This window comes from Prionailurus viverrinus, chromosome D4 (genome assembly GCF_022837055.1).
Source record: "Prionailurus viverrinus isolate Anna chromosome D4, UM_Priviv_1.0, whole genome shotgun sequence".
NCBI classification, from domain to species: domain Eukaryota; kingdom Metazoa; phylum Chordata; class Mammalia; order Carnivora; family Felidae; genus Prionailurus; species Prionailurus viverrinus.
In genome coordinates, this window is record NC_062573.1 from 57429227 (window position 1) to 57450642 (window position 21416).

The following is a 21416-nucleotide window of genomic DNA, read 5'->3' on the forward strand; positions in this document are numbered from 1 at the left end:
TTTAAGTAATCCTACACTGAACATGGTCATCGAATTCACAACCCCGAGATCAAGATTCGCATGCTTTACCGACTGAGCCAGTTGGGTGCCCCTACAATAAAGATGTTTTTAAAATACCTTTTTCCCTTCCTCATTTTCTTCACCACATAAATACAGACCCCTTTGGGACAAAGCTAGGCAAAGCCTCAGACGCGTGGGGCATGTCGAGGGCACTGACCTCAGGCCAGTGTCGGAGGATCTGGAGAGAAGGGCAGATCCCGAGTGGCTGCACGAACCGTGACCCTTGTGGAGGCTGAGACACAGCAGCAGTGAAAGGAAATGGGCAGGTCTTCTCTCACAGTGAAACTATGCTCATCTGGCTGCATGATGCCATGTGGAGGGGAGGAAAGCCCCACCTGCTGTCACCAGCGTGGCTCCTGAATAGCTCAGAAGAATAGCTGACCTTTCCCAGCTTGAGACCCAGGTCCAGTAGCTCCATAGGACTTAACCAGCACCACATGGTACTGTCTCAAAAGAAAATAGTGCCTGCACTGGGGTGGCCCGGAGGACCTAGCCAACCGAGAGGAAAAGCCCTGAACTAGTGACCAGCACTAGAAGTGCGGGTCCCCCTTGCGGCCTCTTGGGCTCTGAGGGCCTTGCCTTGCATGGGAATGAAGACATCAAATGCTTATCAGCAACATTAGGCTAAAGATGTACAGCTTCTCAAGTAGCCTGGCCAGATGTTAAAAACATCCAATGCATGATTTTAACTTTCCTGAGGCACTTCCCTGGGGGTAGCCTCTGTAGGGAGTCTGCCTTTCCCAGACCTTGTCAGATAAGCAGCTTAGGTTTTCATCCAGTCAAGACTAGTGCCAACCCCTGCTTCCTTCAGGGGCGACACCTCTCTGTGAGGCTCCCCCAACCTCCAGGCCCTGGGACTACTCCCTCCCCCGCCCGCCATCTTCAGCTGCTGTCCCCCCAGAGTGGGGCCGGCACATTGACCTTGGCATTCAAACATGTTTGACGTCTGCTTTCCAAGAGTCTTGGGGACTGACACACTAGTTTTCTTTTGTGGGATCAATTTGTTCACTGTTACTTGTTAGAAACAGGACTACGCCCACCTCAAAAGAGGAACTTGGATCAGGAAGGTCTTGCCTTGTGTATAAATCCGAACATAAGCCTCCTGCCTGCTTTGATTTTCCCTATGGCATGTTAGGGATTTCCCCTGCTCTTTGCTTCTGCTTGGTCTTCTCTGGGGCACTGTGGACAACCATAGGACCAAACCCAATTATCTATCTACCCCACCAATTGGCAAGACATAGTCCTGGTGAGCAAACAAAACCTTCTACAGGCTCAGAAACTGTACCCCATCCCCCAGAATGGTTTCCAACCACAGGACCCAAGACTGTTCCATGGCACAGGAATCTTCAGTACATCTAAGAAGGATGCGGTATTTGCAAATACAGTATTAATTCCAGTGCTATAGGCTTTTCAGCCACTATTTACAACATCAGGGAATTTTCTTGAAAGGGATCTCTGTTTTGCCGATCTTCAGAGCCAAGGTGGGCAGAGTAACTTAATGTCACAGCATCAAGCCTGCTGAGGAAAGACACACCCTCATGCTGTACCAGTTGATCATTATGGCTGAATGTGACATTCACTCTCCTGAGACTTGACTTACATCAGGTCACTCCCACTCACTGTGTCCTTCCCAGGGAGAGGAAATAAAACAGTTAATATATCTTAGTATTCAGATATTAATTTAGTAATAAGAGACCAAGGGTGGACAGTCACCCACAGCAAATGTCCTTAACTGTCATATGGCAGGGAGGTCAGCCGATTCCTTCTACTGGGCTTTTTTCCACATTCTTTTCTCTTGACCTGGGAGTGACCAAAAGGATTCAGCTTTCTGTACACAGTTAGGAGGGAATACCAACCTTTATTTACACTTGGGTTCAAGTTCAGAGCCATCTTAAACAGTATAGCAAAGCGGGGGGAAAGCACAGATCCTGGGACCAAGTTCAGATTCCAACAGAAGCATATTAACTGTGACAACAGGCAAAGGTTATTTTCAGTTTCTGCAGTCAATTGGAGACAGCATCACCCCCAGCTGCCCGCAGCTTACAGCTGCCTCCACCCCAGTCCCTGCCCCGGGTGCTCGGCCAAATTCAGGCTCTGGCAGGACTCACTCTGCTGGGCATGGCAGGACTCGGTGAGTTACTGAAACTCTGAGGTAGCCCCCAACCCCAAACGTTCACCAAAGGCAAGAAACAGGAACTCGAACTGGTGTATGGGCTGGGTGAGAAAAACTGCACACGGTGTTCAATAAATACTATTTACAAGTCTTGCCAGGCAAGGACAGAGGGCATCTGTACATGGGCACTGATTTCAGATATTAGTTTCTAGGGGAGAAAAGGATATGATGGTAAGGTGTAACACTATTTTGCCTGGACCCCCTTTCTCTTGATCAATGGGTTAAATAACGATTTTAAAAATCATATGCTTAATACTCATCCTGAAAACCACCCAAACACTAAATATGCACATTTATACTAAGCGTGCGTGTATGCGTGTGTACATACACACAGAAACCACGAGGTAGTTTAAATCACCATTAAAAAAAACCCAAAAACAATACTTTTCCTAATTCTCTGTCACAGAGTGGTAGCCAATGGCTGCCCACCAGCTATTTAAAATTATCGGTTAAATGAAAACCAAAACTCAAAAACTTCCAGGAGACTGTAACACTTACAAGTAAACAGTAAGTACAGGTGTATTTTACTTCGTCAGTCTCTGGAAACTAGGCTGTGACTGCTTTCAATTAATGGTCGGTGTTACATGTATTTGCTCTAATGCTAAAGCACACAGCCTTCCCAATCTATACACGTTATGAAGTAGTCTCTGTAGATTCTATTTTACATCTTTACTCTCCAGGTTTTTGTGGAGGATTCAATACAATCTCTATGTACACATTTTAAACATTATTTCTGAACTTCATTTGGAATTATTTAAATAAAAAAATAATCACCATTCTCCACCTTCTTGGGAAAGTGCCAGACTAACCACCCCCCCCCCCCCCCGCCCCACAACTGGAACTGCTGCCTTGTGTCTAGAGAAATCCCTACCCCACAGCCCCCAGGCCAAAAAAGTGCAATGAATTCACACTAAACGGGAAAAAGCAACATCTATTGTTCTTAGAGTCTGACTCTCTTCCCCACACCAAGAAAAGTCTCTTCATAGGTATGCCAATGCTGTTGTAGCTTGCTAGGGAAATAGGGCTCTCTCAGGCCAGAGCAGGAAAGTCCTCAGGGTCATCCGGGTTGGGAGCAACGTCTTGTGTCTAAAGAAGAAAAGAAAAGTTTTTAAACCAACATTCACTTTACCCATTGCCACTTGGGCAGAGCCCTCTGAGAGACACATGCCTGCTCTCAACCAGGCAGGTGCTGACAGTGGGTGTGGCAGGCTCCCAGTGGGAAGAGACACGGGGGGGGGGGGGGGTGCGGAAGGGTCCCTTCTCAGACTCGCTCTTGTCCCCTCTGCAAAATGGCCACCAGTTCCTGCCTCCCTCCCTTCCTCCCACAAACCCTTACTGAGTGACCCTTTTTGTATCTGGCACCTCCACCATCCAATAAACATGATTTAGAATATTTACTATATGGAGATACAAGGTTGATTAGAAGCAGTTCCTGCCTGACCTGGGGTTCCCTGGGGTCAGGGGAGATGCCCCGAGGAAGGCACAGCCTGGTAACTTCAGCAACAGATGGCCTATGAATGGCCCACAGGAGGGGCACCCACTGCTATTTGGAGGTGGAGTGCACATCACCATTAGGTAAGGTTTTCTAGAAGAAAAGGTTCTTCCAGAGATAAGCCTCAGTGAATGAGCAAAGGGAATATGGACCCTCAAACAGTGTAACCTGACGGTGAAGAGGTGGGGGCCTGAGGGCAGGTCTGAGCTAGAAGAGAACAGTATGCATATATTTGTCTATAAAACATTTACAAAGTGCCTACTATACACTTAAATTGTGCTGGGCACTGGGGAAACCAATAATGAGCAAAAGCAGACATGGTTTGTGTCCATCCACTGTACAGACAACAGACACTGATCAACAATCACACCAGTGAGAATACAGTTACAAATGAAGACAATGCTTCAAAGAAAAAATTCTTTGCTCAAGGACTCTGACCTGGTCTGGAAGGAAATGTGACCAAAGAAGACTTCTCTGAGGAAGCAAGGTCAGAAGATCTATTCTAGGTGAGCAGGCAAATGGGCAGAAGGACCACCAGGTGCAAATGCTCCGTGGGGTCAGGAACATGCTTGTGTGAAGAACTAGAGGTAGAGCAGTGTTGGCTGAGGAGCCGGGAAGAATGGTTTGAGGTGACAAGGTGAGCTTGGGGAGGTCACAAGGAGGCCCTGAAGGGAAGGGTTCTGTCTACCCTGAAAGTACCATAAGGGCACAGGGCATATGATTGGACTGTCAGGTGATCTGATAGGATCCCAAGCCTGGGGACTTGTCTGATGCAGATGAGTGAGTTTTCTCTGGTTCTGAGAGTGCATTTACAGCAGTGGATGTGCCCGGTGACCATGGAGGCCACGGCCACTGAATGGTCTGTATCCAACTGTGTCCATGCTGCTGACCTCACTGTTCTGAACACCTGGATGCCAGACCCACACTAGATACAGGAATGGACAGCAGACCCTGACAGGCCTCCCAGTGGCACAGCCTGGGGCCCCCTCATCCTCTCACCTCCTTTAGAAAACCGTCCAGGTCACAGAGTACACACACTCACCACCACTTCTGCTCTGGGTCCGTAGTTCTCCACCCTTCTGATCCTTCCCCGGCCTCCCCGTGTGCCACCTCTGGCTCCACGCCCAGGACGAGGGAGGTTACCGAAATTAATCTCCAGCTGGGATGTGATGTCATTGGCTGCTTTCCGGAAAACGTGGGCATCATCTTCATAGTCATCCTTTACCATCTGAAACACAGTTACAGCATATCACACACACACACACACACACACACACACACACACACACACGCACACCCGTCTCCATGGACACTCACTCGCTCAGCGTCGAAGCGCTATGCCGCCAGGGAGCCAATATGGCATCACAGCGGACAGTGGCCCTCCCTGATGTGCTGTCGGCACTGGGCTGCAGGGCAAGGCAAAGGTGGTGACCCCGCTGCTCTGGTTCCAGCACAGGGGTTCTGCACATTTCCCAGCCACATGTTCTCATACTCACCGTCTTAATCCAAACATCTCTCAAATTACTATTAACTCAAGTGACACCCGAGTTTTTAGCAGTTTGGCAGGTTAAGATTTAAGATTTGACATGCCTACCAGCAATCAACATATATCTTTTATATCTAAATGTATTTTGCTGAGATTAAAAAAATTTAATTTCTGCCTTTTATTTGTTCACAAATGCTACTTTGATAAATAAGGAAATATCACCTCCTTAGAATAGAACTTGATGGAAAAACTCCTTTCATTGTGGGTGCTGGCTGTACAAATACCATATGTTAAAAACTGCATGATTTACAATAAACAATTCTGACTCAAAATCTAGGAAAATAGTAAAACAACAGAGTATGGTTATCTGATGATTGCTGCAGAAAGAATTCAAGCTGCTTTTTAAGAACTATTTTTGGCCAAAATACTTTGAGAAATTACATTTTATTATATATGAGGTCAAATAAGTTCTGTTTCTTGTTAAAAGAAAACTATATTAAATAAACTTTGTTCCAAATTTGATTTGGCTTCAATTCCTAATAATGGATAAAAAAAAAAAACCCTCACTTGAGTAAAACATAAATCTATACAAAATATGCCAATGATCTGGGATGAGAATCTCCAAACTCTATAATGCTAAACATTCCTACTACAACTTGTCCAGAAAATGGAATCAAGTCTCCCTGAACTTACCAACCCCTTTAGGCCATCTGTTCATTACAGGTTCTGTGTTTAACATTTATGTTCCCTTCAAAGCTGCATTAAAATAAAGCAGAGGCCTTAGCTGGATGTACTGTTGAAACTAAAAAGGTGAAGGAAAGAACAATTCAGGAGCATTGACACTCTGGTAAAAAGACAGACACAAAAAACCAGTAAGAGGTGAAGTAATAGCCTACCACCTGCTTCAGAAAACAGCGGGCTCTGTGTGCTGGAGTGGGGGAGGCCGTGACGGAGTAGGGGGAGGCTGCACAGGAGTAGGGGGAGGCTGTGCCAGAACAAGGGCGGCTGTGCAGGAGTGGGGATGGTCGTGGAGCAGGGGGAGGCTGTGCTGGAGTGGGGGAGGCCCTGCAGGAGTAGGGGGAGGCTGTGCCAGAGGAAGGGCAGCGGTGCCTGGGACAATACTGAGTGTGCTTTCTTGAAAGGGATCAGCTCATTTCACAGGCTGCTGGTGGTCTGAACTTTGCAAACACAAGGCATTTTACTCTATTGCTTTGTCTCTTAGGGTGCCCAGAACAAAGTTAATCAGTGACCCTAAGATTTGGCTTTTGTTGCTCTCAGAACAATTTCTGGCTAAAATCTTCAATGCCGTAACATTAACAAGAGACCAAAGACATGTGCTTCGTGGAGACCAAGCTGGATGACTCAGCTAACCCAGTTGCTTCAGATATTCCAGGAGACCTCTCTCTGGAGCCAGGGAGGATGAATCTGGTGTGGATGCAGGAAAAACAGCTGCTATTTTTACCTAACATGTCAGCTGCACATTTCACATCCTGACAGCACATTTGTTTTAGGAAAAGCTTTATTTACAACGGCCCAGAACAAAAAAGAACAAAAGTGAATAGGAAAAGAGCCAACCCAGTTAGCTGATGGACGTGAAGAAATACCTCACAGAGACTTCCAAGAGAAGGCTCTCCCCTCCATGCTGCCTGTGTATAACAGCTAGTGGAGTGGCTCCAAACTTCTTAGTAAGGCCTGGAAGAGACTGGAGGTGGTAAGGCATCCTGTATTATAAATGACCCTCTGATGAAAGTATTCATTCAAACAACACAACTAACCAAAGTGTCAATGGAAACACACACAAAGCTACACAGTTTCAAACGGAAAATCAGTGTATAATATCTAGTGGGAATATCTGTCCACCACCATCATCAACACAGAAATGTGTATTAAGATAAGCAGCTGTGACTGAATGATGTGAATTCTAAAGTTTAAAACGAGAATATTCAAGGCACCCTTAAGTTCAGTAACTTAAACAGAACGCGATTACATGACTCACTGACCATCTGCATCAATATATGCTGGGAGTCCTTTTCAAAGCCGAGGCCTCCAAAAAAGGGCTGAACACAAAGCATGAAGAGCAAGGCCCTCACGGGAGGGAGGAACAATGTGAGCAATCCTGGCTGCGGCAGCAGGGTGTGGCCAGGCAGCCGCACTGTCCCAGGGGCTCCTCCCGGGTGGCACAGTTACACGGTGGGGACAGAACTGCTGCAGTAACACAGCACAGAACTCTGACAGGTTGCAAATGATCAACTCCTCCCAATAAAATGCTCTTATTAAGAACGTGAGCTGAAAATCTAACCTAATCATGAAATGCAGAGTAGTTATCCTTTGAAATGGCACTATTCATGAGACACTGTACCTCTCTTGAGACAAAAACGAGATGCAATTAACATACAGTATTTGCACAGTCAAAGCACAGCTGTGGGTTGAGTGGAAAATGCACTGTCACTGAAACTGCTTTGTATGAAGTGTCGACAGGCCAAGTTTCAACTCTTTTTATGAACAATACAGGTACAGATAAAATTAGGCACACATCATATCTGATTAGTCTTAGGTAGAAACTAGAATGCCACTACCAATGTCTCATTTTCACACTAGAAGTGGAAAGGGTCCATCTGGTTTCCAGTAAGGTAAGAATGAAGATTACCTCTAGACAAGAAAATGTCATACTTACATCATCTCTATATTTGGACTTGTGTATCACCACTGCTTTGGAAGGGACAGTGGACTCAGGTTTCCGGATGTTAAACTCAGGCTTTGGTCTTGTCTGTTCTTGAAGATTTTTCCACTCATCAAGGGTCATCTCTTGAACTTGAGTTTCCTCTTCTAACTCCAACTCAGGAACTCTATGAAAAATCAGAAGTTTTTGATGGATCTAAAATGTCTACTTTCTCAAAGAAAAAGTTATTACTATTAATTAGCATACTTTCATGGTTCTGCATCTCATATTTACATAAGGTAAGAAAATCTCGGAACTATAAGCTTCCATATTTTAATCATTTTATGCTGTCACTACCAACTGAAGATACTTCCTGTCTGTTTTCTTTTTTATTTTTTTAAGTAATCTCTATGCCCAATGTGGGGCTTGAACTCACAAGCCCCAAATCAGGAGTCACACAGTCCACCAACTGAGTCAGCCAGCTGCCCCACTTGTTTTCAAGCAGTTTTTGAAAAATAGGAACTGCACCATCCCATTAGCATTACACTTGACCACCAGGCATTCCCTTCCCAGATGGCATTACATACAAAATGAGATAAAATTGCAGAAGAAAAGGGAGAAACTATTGGAACAAAACAACCATAGGCAACCATGAACAGAGTTATAAAACAATGGGTTACAAATACATACTTTTGTAAATATCCTCTTTAAATTCATGAGACTTCAAGAATAGATCAATAGAATAAATTTCAGAGCCCAGAAAAAAATCCTCACATTTGAAATCAATTGATTTTTTTTCAAGCAGGTGCCAAAGACAATTCAAAGGAGAAAGAATGGTCTTTTCAGCAAATGGTGCTGGGAAAACAGGGTATCCACGTGCAAAAAAAGGAAGTTGGACCCCCACCTCACACCATGAATATAAGAGAAATATAAACCACTTAGAAGACGACACAGGCATAAACTTTCATGACCTTAGATTAGGCAGTGGTTTCTTACATGTGACACTAAAAGTGTAAGCAACAAAGAAAAAGGGGTGCTTGGGTGGCACAGTCGGTTAAGCATCTGACTCTTAATCTTGGCTCAGGTCATGATCTCACAGTTCATGAGTTTGAGCCCTGCATGGGGCTCTGCACGGATGTTGTGGAGTCTGCTTAAGATTCTGCCTCTCCTCTCTGCCTCTCCCCACTGTGCGTGCGCGCTCTCCCTCAAAATAAATAAAACTTAAAAGAAAAAGCAGATAAACTGGACATCACCCCCAAACTTCTGACAACTTTTGTGCTTCAAAAGACACCATCAAGAAAGTGAAAAGCCAATCCACAGAATGGGAGAAAACATTTGCAAATCATATATCTGATAAGGGACTTACCTTGGATACAAAAAGGATTACAACTTACAACTTAATGAAAAGAAATAACCCAACTGAAAAACAGGCAATGCTCTGAATAGACATTTTTCCAAACAAGATACACAAATAGCCAATAAGACGTTCAATATCATTAACCATCAGGGAAATGGAGATGAAAACCACAATGACCCACTCCACACTCAGTAGGATGATTAGAATAAAAAAGACATTTAACAAGTGCTGGCGAGGATGTGGAGAAATTGGAACTTCATACATTGCTGGGCGGGGTGGGGGGGAGGTGGGATGTGAAATGGTGTGGCCACTCTGGAAAAACAGTCTGGCAAATTCTCAAAAATGTAAACACAGAGTTGCCATTTGACTTGACAATACCACTCTAAGTTACACATCCAGGAGAAACAACAGCATACGTCTGTGTGAAAACACCATGGCACTGCCATAAATAACACTGTTCATTTATTTTTTAAGTTTATTTATTTTGAGAGAAAGAGAACCAATGGGGGAGGGGCAGAGAGAGAGGGGGACAGAGGATCTGAAGCAGGCTCTGTGCTGACAGCAGTGAGCCCAATGTGGCTCTCGAACTCATAAACTATGAGATCATGATCTGAGCCAAAGTTGGATGCCTAACCGACTGAGCTACCCAGGTGCCCCTAATAATGCTGTGTATAGCAGCATTATTCACAATAGCCAAAGAGTGGAAACAGGTTGGCCATCAACTGATGAGTAGATAAAATATGCTATCTTTAATACTGTGGAATACTATTTGGCTATAAGACGAAATGAAGTATTGATACATGTTACAATATGAATAAACCTTGAAAACATTATGCTAAGTGAAATAAACCAGGCACAAAAAGTTTACGTACGATTCCATTTATATGAAATACCCAGAAAAGGCAAATTCATGGAGACAAAGAGCAGATTAGTGGTGGCCAGAGACTGGGGGCAGGGAGGCCAGGGAATGACTGCTTAATGGGAATGGGGTGATGGAAATGTTCTGGAACTAGATAATGGCAATGGTTACATAACACTGTAAATGCACTGTCACTTAATTGTACACTTAAAATGATTAAAATTGTAAGTTTTATTTTGTATGTATTTAACACCAAAAAAAGAGATAATACACAAAAAAGAAAGAAATGAAAAGATAATATACAAAAAGAAAGAAATAAGCCAGACACAAAAGGACAAATATTATATTCCATTTATATGAGGTATCTAGAATAGGCAAATTCATAGAGATAAAAATAGAGGTTACCAGGGGTTAAGGGGAGGGAGAAGTTGGGATTTACTATTTCATGGATATGGAGTTTCTGTTTGTGATGATGAAATGTTCTGGACATGGATGGTGGTAATGGTTGCACACAATGTGAATGTAATTAATGCCACTAAACCGCACACTTGAAAATGCTTAAAATGGTGATTTTTGTGTTATATGTGTTATGTAACATACCCCAAACCACTGAATTGTACAGTTTAAATGGCTGAATTTTGCAGTATGGGAATTATAGCTCAATAAAGTTTACAAGAAAAAATAATTAGGTGGTGAGTGGGAAGGGAATCAAATCTAATACCTTCACAGAAGGGCTAATGTAACTTGTCCTACATTATAGGTTAATGCTATGAAAACTATTAGTGAAATCAGGAGAGAAACTTAATCACAGACCATTCAAAACAGGCATATTTGTAAAGGGACTTTAAAATATCAAGCTAGTGGGGTGCCTGGTGGCTTAGTCCGTTAAGCATCCAACTCTTTAAGTTGTTTTTTCTTTATTTTTAAATTTATTTTGAGAGAGAAAGTGAGTAAGTGTGAGCAGGGGAGGGGCAGAGGGAGATGGGGAGAGAGAAACCCAAGCAGGCTATGTAATGTCAGTGTAGAGCCCAATGTGGGGCTCAATCCCACAAACTGTGAGATCATGACCTGAGCCAAAATCAAGAGTTGGATGCTTAACCAACTGAGCCACCCAGGTGCCCCAAACAGGGGACAGAGAACATGTTCAACTACTCTACAAAAGTGTCGCATTGGAATTAACTTGCACCAGTTCGAACTGGCTCACGGCCAGTTATTATTATTATTAAATCAAATTATTATTTAATTATTATTATTAAATTATTATTAGATTATTATTAAAAATTAAATTATATAAATTATAATTAGCTATACTAAAGGTAATAATCACAATTCACTACTCCCTAATTATTCCACTATATTGTACCTTTATCCATGCTCTTGGGGTTTATTATACCTAATGTATGTGCATAGTGAAAATGTTACATAATAGTGTACTATTGTTTACCTCTTCCCAACTCTGCGTTCAGTATGACACAGTGGTAGTTTTAAATCAGCCATGGTGGAAATATTTACACCACAAAAGCCAGCAAGTGCCAACAGATTCAGGCTTTTTCATTCTAGAGAGCCAGATGTTGAGTATTTACCAGCATACCATTGCCTGCAGGGAGGCACTGAGTAAAATTCTGACTCTGGGAAACATTTTGTGGACATATGACCCAGTTTCTTAGACAAATAAATTACAAGGGAAAGAGAGAACATATAGATTAAGTGACTTAAGAATAATCAAGATAGTGTAATATTAGTGTAATATAAACAGACCAATGGAACAAAATATAAAGTACAGAAATAGGCCTGCACATTTTAACAATGGTATTTCATGCGCTGGAATAACTGGATATACATATACCAAAATGAAAAAAAAGGGAACTTTGATCCACACCTCACACTGTATACAAAAATCAACTCAAATGGATCACAGACCTAAATACAAAAGCCCAAATCATTAAACTTATAGGAGAAAACCTTTGTGGTACTAAACTGAGCAAAGATTTCTTACATTTGAGACCAAAAGCAAGATCAATAAAAGAAAAAAAAATTGATAAAGTGGATTTAATCAAAATTAAAAACTTCTGCTTTTCAAAAGACACTGTCAAGAGAAAGAAAACAAGGCTACAAATTGGAAGAAAATACTGGAAAATCATATATCTGATAAAGGGCTTGAATCTAGAATATATGAAGAACTCTCAAAACACAGTAATAAGAAATAGTTAGGAAATGGGCAATTTCAACACTCTTTATTTTAATAAAGATATACAGATGGCAAATAACCTGTGAAAAAGTGCTTAATGTCATTAGTCAATAGGGAAATGTAAATTAAAACCACAATGAGATATAAACCTATCATACTGGCTAAACATTGTAAAAGCTGGAAAAACCACTCCAGAAAAGAGCCTGGCAGTTTCTTTAAAAAGTTATATATACACCTGCCATATAGCCCAACCATTCCACCCCTAGGCATTTACACAGGAGACATGAAAATGTATACTCCACCAAGACTACACAAAAATGTCCACAGCAATTTTATTTGTAATAGCAAGAACTGGAAACAACCCAAATGACCATCAGGTAGACAGATGAAGAAACTGCAGTCTATCTGTACAGTGGAATACTGCTTGACAATAAAAAGGTACAAAGTATTGATACATGCAGCAACATGGATGCATCTCAAAAGAAGTACGCTCAGTGAAAGAACACAAGACAAAAAAAGAATATATGATGTGTGATTCCGTTTATATAAAACTGTAGCAATTGCAAACTAGTCTTTAGTGACAAAAAGTAGATCACTGGCTGCCTGGGGGAAAGGGGCAGGAGGGAGGGATTACAAAAGGATAAAAGGAAACTTTTTGGGTTGATGGATATGCTCATTATTTTGATTGTGGTAATGGTTTTACAAGTATATATGGATGTCAAAGCTTGTAAAACTGTGCATACTAAATATATGTCACTCGTTGAATGTGAACTGTCTCTCAGTACTGTTTAAAAAAAATGAGATATGCCAATTGAGATGTATATTTCAATATTAATTCAAACAAGTAAGTTGTTTTAAAAAGACATTTTGAGATAATCAGGGAAACCAACAAACTTCCCAGATATTTAAGGAATTGTTAAAAACTTTAGATGGGATAACACTACTCCAGTTAAAAAGAGCAGACCTTTAGATATAACTTTGTGAAACATTTATGAATGAATATGATATCCTGACAGAAGAGGAAGTGGGTAGAGACATACATGAAACAAGAATGGCCATGATTTGATAAAATTTTAAGTTGAATAACTTAGAGGTTCATTATACTATTATTTTATATACATCTTTCAGTGATATAATCTTCTAATACAGAGCTGAAAATAAATATTAAGGATTCATAAAGGTTCTTTAGGCTACTTGTGACAGAATTAGGAAATAATCAGAGCTGATTTCTAGGAGGCTATTCTGATTATAGACTATAATCTAGTTCTGATTTCTAGAACTGATGCTGTAAATTTGAGGATTCTTTCATAACTAGGATGAACTAAAGAAGTTAATAAATTCCAAAAAGTTCAGTAAGAACACATCTTTTGTTAAGACCACAAAAGAAGTACTTATTTCTGTTTGCTTATCTTAAAGAACATCATATATAAACATGAAAAGGCTAGAACAAAAAAGGATAAGGCATATAAGAAATGTAGTCTTGGGGTGCCTGGGTGGCTCAGTTGGTTAAGCATCTGACTTTGGCTCAGGTCATGATCTCATGGTTGGTGGGTTTGAGCCCTGTTTCTGGCTATGCTAACACCTCAGAGCCTGGAGCCTGCTTTGGATTCTGTGTCTCCCTCTCTCTCTTCCCCTCCCCTAATTGTGTTCATTCTCTCTCTCTCTCAAAAATAAACATTTTAGGGGTGCCTGAGTGGCTCAGTCGGTTGAGCATTCGACTTCAGCTCAGGTCATGATCTCGTGGTTCATGAATTTGAGCCCCACGTCAGGCTCTGTGTTGACAGCTCAGAGCCTAGAGCCTTCTTGGGATTCTGTGTCTCCCTCTGTCTCTCCACCCCTCCCCTGCTTGTACTCTGCCTCTCTCTCTCTCTCTCAAAAATAAATAAAACATTAAAAAAAAATTTTAAAAAATTATAAAAAAAAAAAAAAGAAATATAGTCTTTAAGTTGATACATAGACACACCCAAAGTGAAGCAAACAGTGGAGAGCTCAGAAGAGAGCATTTGCTGCAAGTGATTCCCTCCTTGAAAATGATCACCTGACCCTGTTCACTCTGGGGCACTCCATTCACAAGTATACATACAGATGCCCCCTGTACATTCTCCTCTGCCATTTGTCATTGCAACAAGCTGTGTTGGGAGCAGTACAAAATCACCAAGGACAGACTCCTTAACCTTATTCTCTATTCACTACAGATTATTACAAAAAACACATTCTATGAAAGTTCTGTGAGGCAGATCCCATTTCCATCCTATTTGAATTGGCACTAAATGCAGTTTTTACTGGCAGTTTTACCAAAGACTGGATTTTCAACAGGAAGAGATGTATAATTAATCCCTCAGTTCCAGGAGGGACGAAAGCAATTATATTTCTAACAGTTATAAAAGCATTGTAATTGCTATTTACATCCTCCAAATTTAACAGCATCCCCCCCACCCCCCCTCCATTTTGACTAATTCAAAGTCCTTCACAGTTCTTGGTTTATTACCAAAAATCTTGGGAGATGATTTTCCATCAAAGCTGCTTATAGATATAAGATGGTCTAATCTATGACTTGTAATGTGAATAATGCTATATGCAAATTTGATAGTTATACATTTGTTTCTATATGGGTGAAATTATAGGAGAAATAGAACTGTTTTAACAACTGTTACTTTATTTAAAACATAAATGGGGCAATAATGGTAACATTTACTGAATGAGTCCTAGGTGCCAAACACTATTCAAAGGACTTTACGTTAATTTGGTCGTGAAAATTAATCCCACAAGTTAGCTCCAATTAATAGCTCCATTTTATAGGTAAGGAAACTGAGGCAGAGTCATATAGCTCACAAACAAAAGAGCCATGTTTCATACCTATACATTCCATCTCCAAAGCCCAGACTCCACCATCTTGAGGGAATAAGAGGACAGAGAAATGCATGGAGACAGAAGAGAGTCAAGATGTGGGCACAGAAAACATACGTAACACCAAACGTCCAAATATCCATTCAGGCAATATCTTTCACCTCAATATATGAAAGGGTGCAGGGAACCAAAAAAAGTGGGTTCTAGAAATAACATTTTATGAACTAAATACTTAACCAGGGCAAGTGGATTTAACCTGACATGTAAGTAACACCTCTTCCTTCCTTCCCAAGTACTGAAATTGAAGTGAATTTCATGCTAAACTTTGAGCTCCTCAGAAATTTGCCATATAAATTTTAAAGAGGTGTCTTCCAGCTTTAAGAAAATTCAACACAGGACAATCTTCATTAAGCAAAAATACTTGGAAATGAATTACAATGAGAAATATTTCATTGCAGGTATTTTTGTAATGATGCTTCTTTAACACTCTTTTCATAATGGCTTTTTTATTTTTAAGGAAGAAAGGGAATGTCATTCCATGTTACTGAATAGGAAAGTCCTCAGCAACCCCCAGCAGCCCCTCCTCTGCTCACAGAACCAGCAGCTTCTCCCCTGTTCAGTTCTTTGGAGCAAACTTCAAAGCGTTCGCGGCACTTTCAACCGTTCCTACCATTCACTACAGGAAAGAGCATGAATGTCGGTCCCACAACATCTGGTTGCCACTTCTTAGCAAGCCCTTTAACCTCCGTATCTCCATATGAGGATAGTAACAGTATCTCCTCCTTCACTAAAGGGCAGCAAAGGATTGAGGAGTTAAGACATGGAAGCATTTCGAGTTCCTGGCACACAACAAGTGCTCTATAAATGTTAGATTTATTCTTATAGTCTTGTAACAAAATACTCCCGAGAAGTTGTCACAAGCATCTTCAGACATGAGGACACCATGTGATTAAGGAACATGCAATACTTCTATGATGAAAGGGGGAAGGAGGGAAGGAAGGAAGGGCACGGCACATATAATTGTCAACAAAACGTGTCCAATCTGAGGAAAATATATCTTCTTCGGGGTGTATGTTTGAATGTAAGTGAGGGTATATTAAATTGATCTATCAGGAAGTTCTAAACTGAGCGGCGCATTGAATATACATTTTGGCTCGGGGTCCAAAGTCTGAGCGTTAGATCAACGTGAGAAAAAGCTGAGATCAGACAGCATCACTATCATCGAATGTACTTCTCAAATACAAACCTAATTCTGAAATTATCACAAACCTGTAACTGCATTACTAGGAATTTTAGTGATAACTTTAAAGTGTGACGGGGCAGTGCGGAGACAAGAATGTCGCAGCGCGGTCGGCCACTGGTCTGCTAGTGTGGCTGCTCGGCCGCGCAGCTCCTGCAGACCTAACTAGATGCTCACTGCCCACTGCAGGCAGTGGAGGGGAGAAAGTGGGCTGGGCTCTCGTGCAGACACGAGACTGCCATCAAACCATTTAGAATTCTGTCTTTCAGAATAACTGACCGAGAGAACTATTTTGTCTATTTAATATTAGGAAAGCAAGGGTATCTCAATCAATTCCACAGAGTTACGCTATAATTTATTATTCTGCCTTACATAACCTGAATTTGTATAAATGGTTTATTGGCTCAAAAAAGGTACCATTTTTCCTGAAGGGATCTAGTTAACTCACTTTTTCAACATTTATGTAAACTGTTAATCTACTTCCTTAGTTAAATCACTGTCTAAATATTCATATTGTTAATTTCTCTCTTTACTTAAATACACTTCTTGGTTGTTTTGAACAGTAAATTAACAGCTTTCATAATTATCAATCATTGCAGCATTTTACTTTTGCAATAATAATAGCAGATATTTATATAGCATTAACTACATGCCAGGCCCCACTCTGTGACTGACGGACACACACACACACACACACACACACACACACACACAATACTTATAACAACCTTATGATGTAGGTACTATTATTATTCCTATTTTACATGTGAAGAAAACTGGAACAGACAGAATAAACAACTTGCCCAAACTAATGAGTGACAGAGCTGAGATTTGAATCCACACTCTGGCTTGGGGTCTGTGCTCTTAACCACTAGACACCTTGCTTCTTGGCAGCTGAAGGATGAGAAGAGTTAAATCAGTGAAGGGGGAAGGGAATTTGGAGAGGTATGGGGTGGGGGGAAAGGCAACAGCACTTGCTGAAGCGCTTTGGCATGTATAGGACGGGGGTAGGGGAAAGGTCCTTGAGAACATGACATAAGGGCAACGTGATGAACCCAGAGAAGGTACACAAGTGGCTGCATTTGAGAGCTCTGCAGGGTATAGACCACGCAGGACCCTGCAGGTCAGGTCAAGGGATAGGAAGAGAACAGCAAGCCACGGGGGGTCTCGCATGAGGGGTGGGTGCATGACAATCAGAATGTCAGTGTGAAAGCCACTGTGGTGCAGAAATGGGCTGGTCCCAGATGAGAAAGCAGGGAGCCCATAAGGAGTTGTGGTGACAGGTTGGATGAGATGATGGTGATGAGCAGAGAGAAGAGAAGGTACAATCACCGGGGCAGGGTGACAGACTGGATTTGGGGAAGGGAGGGGGTCAAGAGGAAGGAAGTCTCAAGGATGACTCCTAGGTTTCTGGTTTGTGCAGCTGGATGGATGGTGATGGGCTGCTCCACAAGATGGAAATACCTAATGAAGACAGACTTCTCCTGGACACACGGAGCAGGAGATCTGAAATATCCATGGGGAGATATCCAGAGCAAGCAGCTAGAAACACACACCTGGAGCCCAGGTGGAAGGTGAGAGCCAGAGGTATACATTCTGGAGTTGATACATGAATGATGACCCGAGCTGCAAGGGTACGGGAGATCCTATAAAAGACACTAAAGAGAAGAGGGCCTAAGGCAGAGCCATAAAGAACTTGACATTTTAAAAGACCAGAAAAATAAGGATGAGTCTGTAGAGGAGAAGCTGAGAGGCAGTGAAAAACCAGAAGAGTGCAGACATCACAGAAATCAGGGAAAGAGAGTTTAAGAAGAAATCAATAAAGTCAAATGCTTTGACAGGTCAACAAAGATGCAGACGGAAACATCTATTAGGTGTGGAGACATGTGGTGACTGTTTCCAAAGGGCAATGGGGACAGAGCCAGATCTGGAGTGAAGTGAGGCATAAGTGAGAGGGAGGAAGTGAAGGAAGAGTACACACAACCCTGAAAAAAGGCAGCTAAATGAGAATGTGGGGCAAGAGTAGAAGACTTAAAATAGGAGACACCGAGCACGTTTAAACTGTTGATGAAGACCAGAGTTGGGAGGAAGGTAAGCAGACTCATGAGGAAGGAGCTGACTGACGGTGTGAGATTTCCACGCAGTCAGCAGGAGACAGGATTCAAGCCTGAAGAAGTGGCAGGAGAGATGGTGCCTCTTTCTTACCATGAGGGAAGGAGGCTAGGAGGTATGCAGGCACAGGTGGGTTTGTACCTTTAAGAGCGGGAAGATGATAAACTTCCCAGCTGGTGGCTCTCAATTTCTGTGTGACATAGGAGGCAAAGTTATGTCGAGAAAGTAAAAGAGGAGGTGCAGGTACGGGAAGGGTGGGGGAAGAGTAAAGTGGGGACAGTGTCAGGGCTTAGAGGATACAAGAAGGATGGAATTGGTCATTGTAGAGGGTGGGAGAAAGAATGAGCCCCAGAAAAGGGGACTGATGGGCAGTGTTAAGGGCTCATTTCAGAATGCAGGTGATCAACAATTTACAGGGGTTCCTGTCGGCTCTGCTGTTGTCAGTGCTCAGCTGGCCAGTGCAGGTAGAGAGGGCAGCCAGCCAGTGGTCATCCAGGAGGCAGGTTTTGCTAGCAAGGCACAACAAAAGATCCAGAGGCAAAGGAGGTTAAGGACTGGGCAAGGACGCTAGAGGTGGACCAGGGACCTAAGCTCCATGAAGAAAAGAGGGAGGATGGACACAGAGAGAATAAAGGAACGAGAGACGAGGGTCCTGATAAGAGGGAGAATAATTGCAGTACAGGATGCCGATGGAAAAGAGGTTGTGGGCACTGGATGGGATACTTAAATTTAACTCATTAATTATCATTAATAATCATTCATTAGATTATTTGAATTATTAATTAGTTTGATTATTCATCGATACATTAAGGTCAACCTTCTGTGATATAACAAAAGGCTGAGCTCCTTGTTCAGTGAAGCGCTCTTAGAAATCGTTAAGAACAAGGCCAACAACAACTCATGGGAAAAATGAGTAAAACACCCACTTGGCTGGAGATTCCTCCTCCAGGGGGCCTGGGGACTCTTCCACCGCTGTGGTCTCTTCCATTGGTGCAGTCTGCTCCACGTCACTGAAAAGCAGTGAGAATTACTCTAGTCACACAAATATGTTCACATCAATGCTTTTATATATTCAAGATAGAAAAAAAAAAAAACATTCCAATGTCCTTTTTCTTAAGTAAATCTCATTCAAAAAAATTACATACACATATAGGTAACCCACATCAAAATAAAAATGACAAAATGTTATAAATTGCTAATCCATTGAAATTATTTTAAAAAATGTTAAAAGTACTTTTAGAAATAGAACTTTCTATGAATGGCCTAAAGTTAAAACAGATTATAAAAGACCAGAACAATTATTTAAGATGCTTACTGTCCTAGGAAATTCCAAATATTAAAAGGGGCCATAAAATTTCTCAACCTGTGCTTTTAAAATGTGTTCAAACTTCAGTGACCATCAATTTAACACAGACTGCTAAATACACAGGATGTAATATATGAACCTCACAGTACCCACAAACCAAAAGCCTACAACAGACACAAAAAATAAAGAGAACGGAATCTAAACATAACATTAAGAAAGTCATCAAATCACAAGGGAAGAAAGAAAAGAAGAAAGGAACAGAAATTAAAAACAACCAGAAAATGATTAACAAAATGATAGTAATACATGCCTATCAATAATTACTTTAAATGTAAATGGATTAAATGCTCCAATAAAAGACACAGGGTGACTGAATGGATAAAGCAAGACCCATCTCTATGCTGCCTACAGGAGACTCACTCACACCTAAAGACACACACGGACAAAGTGAAGAGATGGAAAAAACATTTACCATGCAAATAGAAGCAAAAAAAAAAAAAAAAAAAAAAAAAGCTGGGGTGGCAATATTTATATCAGACAAAATAGACTTTAAACAAAAACCATAACAAGAGACAAAGGGGATTACATAATGATAAAAAGATCGATCCAAGAAGAGAATGTAACAATTGTAAATATCTCTGCACTTGCCACAGGAGCACCTGAACAAAAAGCAACATTAAACAGACATAAAGGGAGAAATCAACAGTGATATAATAATAGTACAACACTTTAACATCCCACTTACATTAATGGACAAATCATCCAGACAGAAAATCAATCAGTAGCTTTGAAAGACACATTAGACCAGATGGACTTAACAGATATAAAACAAACCATCTCCAAACAGCAGAATACATATTCTTTTCAAGTATGCATGGAACATTCTCGAGGATAAATCACATGGTAGGCCACAAAACACATCCTAATAAATTTAAAAGACTGAAATCGTATCAGGAATCTTTTCTGATCACAACACTATAAAGCCAGAAGTCAATTACAAGAATAAAACTGGAAAAAACACAAACATGTGGATGCTAAGCGACATGCTACTAAAAAACCAATGGGTCAATGAAGAAATCAAAGAGGATATCAAAAACACCTTGACACAAATGAAATGAAAACACCACGGTCCAAAATCTTTGGGACACAGCAAAAGCAACTGTGGGAAGTTTATAGTAATCCAGGCCTACCTCAAAAAATAAGAAAAATCTCAAACAATCTAACCCTACAGCTAAAGGAACTAGAAAAAGAGGAACAAAGCCCAACATGAGTAGAAGAAAAGAAATAAGATCAGAGAAGAAATAAATGAAATAGAGCCTAAAAGCATAATGAAAAGATCCACGAAACTAAGAGCTAATTCTCTGAAAAGACAAATTAAATAAACTTTTAGCCAGATTCATTAAGGAAAAAAAAAAGAGGACTCAAACAAATAAAAACGCAAATGAAAGAGAACTTACAATTGACATCACAGAAATACAAAGAATCATTAGACACTATTACAAAAAATTATACACCAAAAAATTGGACAACTAGAAGAAATGGGTAAATTCCTAGAAACATACAATCTTCTAAGACTGAATCAGGAAAAAAAAATCTGTAACTGGCCAATTACTAATATCAAAATTGAGTTAGTAATC

General features: G+C 41.2%; 2 protein-coding genes across 3 annotated transcripts in view; one reads left to right on the forward strand and one right to left on the reverse strand.

Annotated features, from left to right (window-relative positions):
* CDC14B (cell division cycle 14B) overlaps nucleotides 1-8940 on the forward strand; it is a 120592-nt gene extending 111652 nt beyond the window's left edge. Inside the window, exons 15-17 of the transcript XR_007146097.1 lie at nucleotides 2878-2882; nucleotides 4103-4108; nucleotides 8930-8940. The gene's annotated coding sequence lies outside the window, so the exon portion shown is untranslated. The remainder of the gene's footprint in view (nucleotides 1-2877; nucleotides 2883-4102; nucleotides 4109-8929) is intronic.
* HABP4 (hyaluronan binding protein 4) overlaps nucleotides 3145-21416 on the reverse strand; it is a 40327-nt gene continuing 22055 nt past the window's right edge. For both annotated transcript variants that reach the window (XM_047829091.1, XM_047829090.1), the window contains exons 5-8: nucleotides 19400-19483; nucleotides 7886-8057; nucleotides 4768-4953; nucleotides 3145-3319 (exon numbers count right to left, since the gene is read on the reverse strand). In XM_047829091.1, coding sequence (XP_047685047.1) covers nucleotides 3263-3319; nucleotides 4768-4953; nucleotides 7886-8057; nucleotides 19400-19483 — 499 coding nt within the window. In that variant the 3' untranslated portion in view covers nucleotides 3145-3262. The remainder of the gene's footprint in view (nucleotides 3320-4767; nucleotides 4954-7885; nucleotides 8058-19399; nucleotides 19484-21416) is intronic.